The following is a 3,057-nucleotide window of genomic DNA, read 5'->3' on the forward strand; positions in this document are numbered from 1 at the left end:
ATATTATATTTTATAAATATTTTTATATATTATAAATACATTACAAATATATTATCTATAAATTATGAATATATAATAGATATAATAAATAAATAAATTATATTAAAATATAGTATAAAAATCGTAAAACAATTTGAGTAATTATTAGGACAATTTGCATTAGGGCAATGTGAGACAATAGAGATAACATTTTTTATAGCCTAAAACTATATTTAACACACTACTTAAGAGTATTAATACAGCATTACTTTCTAACACATATAATATTCATTTTAATATCATAACATACACGCATTTTTCACACCTGCCCCGTGGCCCTCGTTGTCTGTGTGACACGCACGGGTGTCCCCAGCGCTGCGCTGTCCTCCCCCAGCCACCAGGGAAGGGGCTGTGCCCGTGAGAGGGGAAGGAATGGAAGGCAGCCCGGGACAGGCAAGGAGGCAGGAAAGGAGGAATTTGTGTGGGACTGAGCGAAGGAATGGCGTGAAGGAGCGCAGAATTCCCCCTGGAGGGGCAGGGAGACCCGTGCTGAGCGGGGGGTGGCACAGTAACGCCTCCGGCACTCGGGGGGCTTCTCCAGGCACCGGGGGTTACCCTGCGAGCCAGGGTGGGGAAGGGGCTGTGGCGAGGCCGGGGAGGGGGAAGGAGGGGGAATCCCGACCCCCAACCCCTCCCCTTTTGTGGCAGTGCCAGGGGGGCTGAGTGCCAGGGGGGCTGAGCCCAGCTCACACCCCCACCTTTTTTCCCTTTTCCCCTCCCGTCTTTGACGTGGCGCTGGGGCAGATTCCCGGCATGGAACTGTTGCTTTTTCAAAGTTTTGACCCTGGATTATTACCGGCTCCTTTCCCCAGCATGGAACTGTTGCTTTTTCAAAGTTTTGACCCTGGATTGTTGCCGGCTCCTTTCCCCACCGGCTGCCCGCGGGTTAATCATTGCCGGGCAGCGCACACGCGTGTGCGCCGTGTGTGCCCCGCGTGTTGCCGTGTGTGCCCCGCGTGTTTGCGTGTGTTGCTCCGTTGCTGTGTGAGTCACTCTCAGCGCGCCCGGGGCTCTGCTGCCCTCCCTGCGCTGAAAAGCAAATCGAGCTTGGATCGCGGCGCGGACGGGGGGAGCCGCGGCTCCGGGGGCGGCTCGGGCTGGCGGTGCCCTTGACCTTGGACCCCTCTGCTCGCAGGGAATGGTTGGGGGAGGTTGTGCTTGAGGGTGCCTCGGCTCTCGCCAGCGTCCCCAGCATCAAGGTGCAGCTGCTTTCCCATTTTTCCTTGCCGCAGAACCCAAATTTCCAAGCAGGAGGAAGCTGGATCTCCCCTGGACCCCCGCCCACCTCGCCTCATTTCTAGCGTGTAAAAGGGTTGATTTTCCATTCCCATTTCTCACACACGTTGGCTCCACAGCACAACGCACAAGGCTGCTGCCTTCCCATTTTTCCTTGCTGCAGAGCCCAACTTTCCAAGCAGGAGGAAGCTGGATCTCCCCTGGACCCCCGCTCACCCCTCATTTCTAGGGTGTAAAAGGGTTGATTTTCCATTCCCATTTCTCACACACGGGAGGGTTTGGCTCCACAGCACAAGGCAGGGAGGGGGATGAAGTCCGAGTCTCTCTGGCAGCACTGGGAGTGCCGGGAAGCATTTGGCAGATCTGGAAATCACGAACTGCCCGAGTCTCGGCAGAGCTTCGAGGGAGACACAGCACCCCACATCTGCTGGGAGGACTGGGAATCACCCCTGTTGGGAGCTGGAGATACTGGGAGAGGGGTTGAGCGGGACTGGAGAGGGCTGGGAGGCAGGAGAACAGGAAACAGGGAATTGGGGTGGGGACAGGAATGGTGCTCGGAAGTTGGGGAGTTACAAACTGGCACAGCTGGCACTGAAGAGAGCTGGAAAATGGGGAATGCCAGTGCTGAGAGAACTGGGCAAAACCAGTGCAGGGAAGTGGGTAGGTGGGGGGAGCACTGGGTGCCCCAGAGCTCTTTGTGTGGGATGCCTCAGGATTCAGGGGAACCCAGACCAGGGTGTTTCGGGGCTGTATTTGTGTCCCTGGACCCCAGAGTTTTAGGTACCCCAGGGTCCCGAATTCAGGGTGTGCCAGGACCCCCCACACCCTGGGGCCAGCTGCTGCGATGCTGCCAGCCCAGGAGTCCTGGGGGTGCCTGGCTGCACCTCCTCACCGCAGCCCCTCTCAGGGTGCCCTTTTCCCTGGCCAAGTCCCCCGGTCTGCAATCCAGCCTCTGTGGGGGGAATCGCCCTAGAAAAGCGTGTGGAAGGGGGTTTCCCCGGACTGCGTCCCCAGAGCCGCCCTCCCGAGTCCCCTTTACGCAGGGATATTTTCCCAGCCTTTCCTAAGGAAGGGCTGGGACTGATGCGAGTTGTCTCCACCCAGGTTTTGGATAACTCCACCCGCCGCCGTCTCTCAGCTCCTCCTCCCAGTGAACAGCCCAGCTGGGATATAAGCAAGTCACTCAGCCCCGGGGAGCTGCCGCGACAGCTGGGCGGGTGGCGTGGGGACATCGCGCCGTGACCTGAGCCGTGCCCTTCGCCTCCACTCCGCACCCCAATGGCGACACCTTCGCAAAAAAGGAGCACCCGCAGCGGGGCTTCGGGGACCCCCCTGTCCCCCACCCGCATCACCCGGCTGCAGGAGAAGGAGGATCTGCAGGAGCTCAATGATCGCTTGGCCGTGTACATCGACAAGGTGCGCTCGCTGGAGCTGGAGAACGCCGGCCTGAGGCTCCGCATCACCGAGTCCGAGGAGGTGGTGAGCCGCGAGGTGTCGGGCATCAAGGCTGCCTACGAGTCGGAGCTGGCGGATGCCCGCAAGACCTTGGATTCGGTGGCCAAGGAGAGGGCTCGGCTGCAGCTGGAGCTCAGCAAAGTGCGGGAGGAGCACAAGGAGCTGAAAGCCCGGTGAGTGCCCTGGGGATGGCGGGTGCTGCCGTCATGCTTGGCAGGGAGCCGGGAGGGAGGAAGGAGTGACCCGGAGAGAGGAAAAACCCGTGGCCTGGCCGGGGCTGGGGTGTCTGTGGTAGGGACCAAAAGAGGAGAGAAGCTCTCTCGTCAT

At 58.4% G+C, this 3,057-nt stretch overlaps 1 protein-coding gene across 1 annotated transcript in view; it reads left to right on the forward strand.

The window, feature by feature from the left end:
- Positions 1 to 3,057, forward strand: part of LMNA (lamin A/C) — a 54,208-nt gene that overhangs the window by 24,156 nt on the left and 26,995 nt on the right. Inside the window, exon 2 of the mRNA XM_005429388.3 lies at positions 2,380 to 2,903. Within this exon, the coding sequence (XP_005429445.1) occupies positions 2,554 to 2,903 (350 nt within the window). The 5' untranslated portion in view covers positions 2,380 to 2,553. The remainder of the gene's footprint in view (positions 1 to 2,379; positions 2,904 to 3,057) is intronic.

This window comes from Geospiza fortis, unplaced genomic scaffold, assembly GCF_000277835.1.
Source record: "Geospiza fortis unplaced genomic scaffold, GeoFor_1.0 scaffold387, whole genome shotgun sequence".
NCBI classification, from domain to species: domain Eukaryota; kingdom Metazoa; phylum Chordata; class Aves; order Passeriformes; family Thraupidae; genus Geospiza; species Geospiza fortis.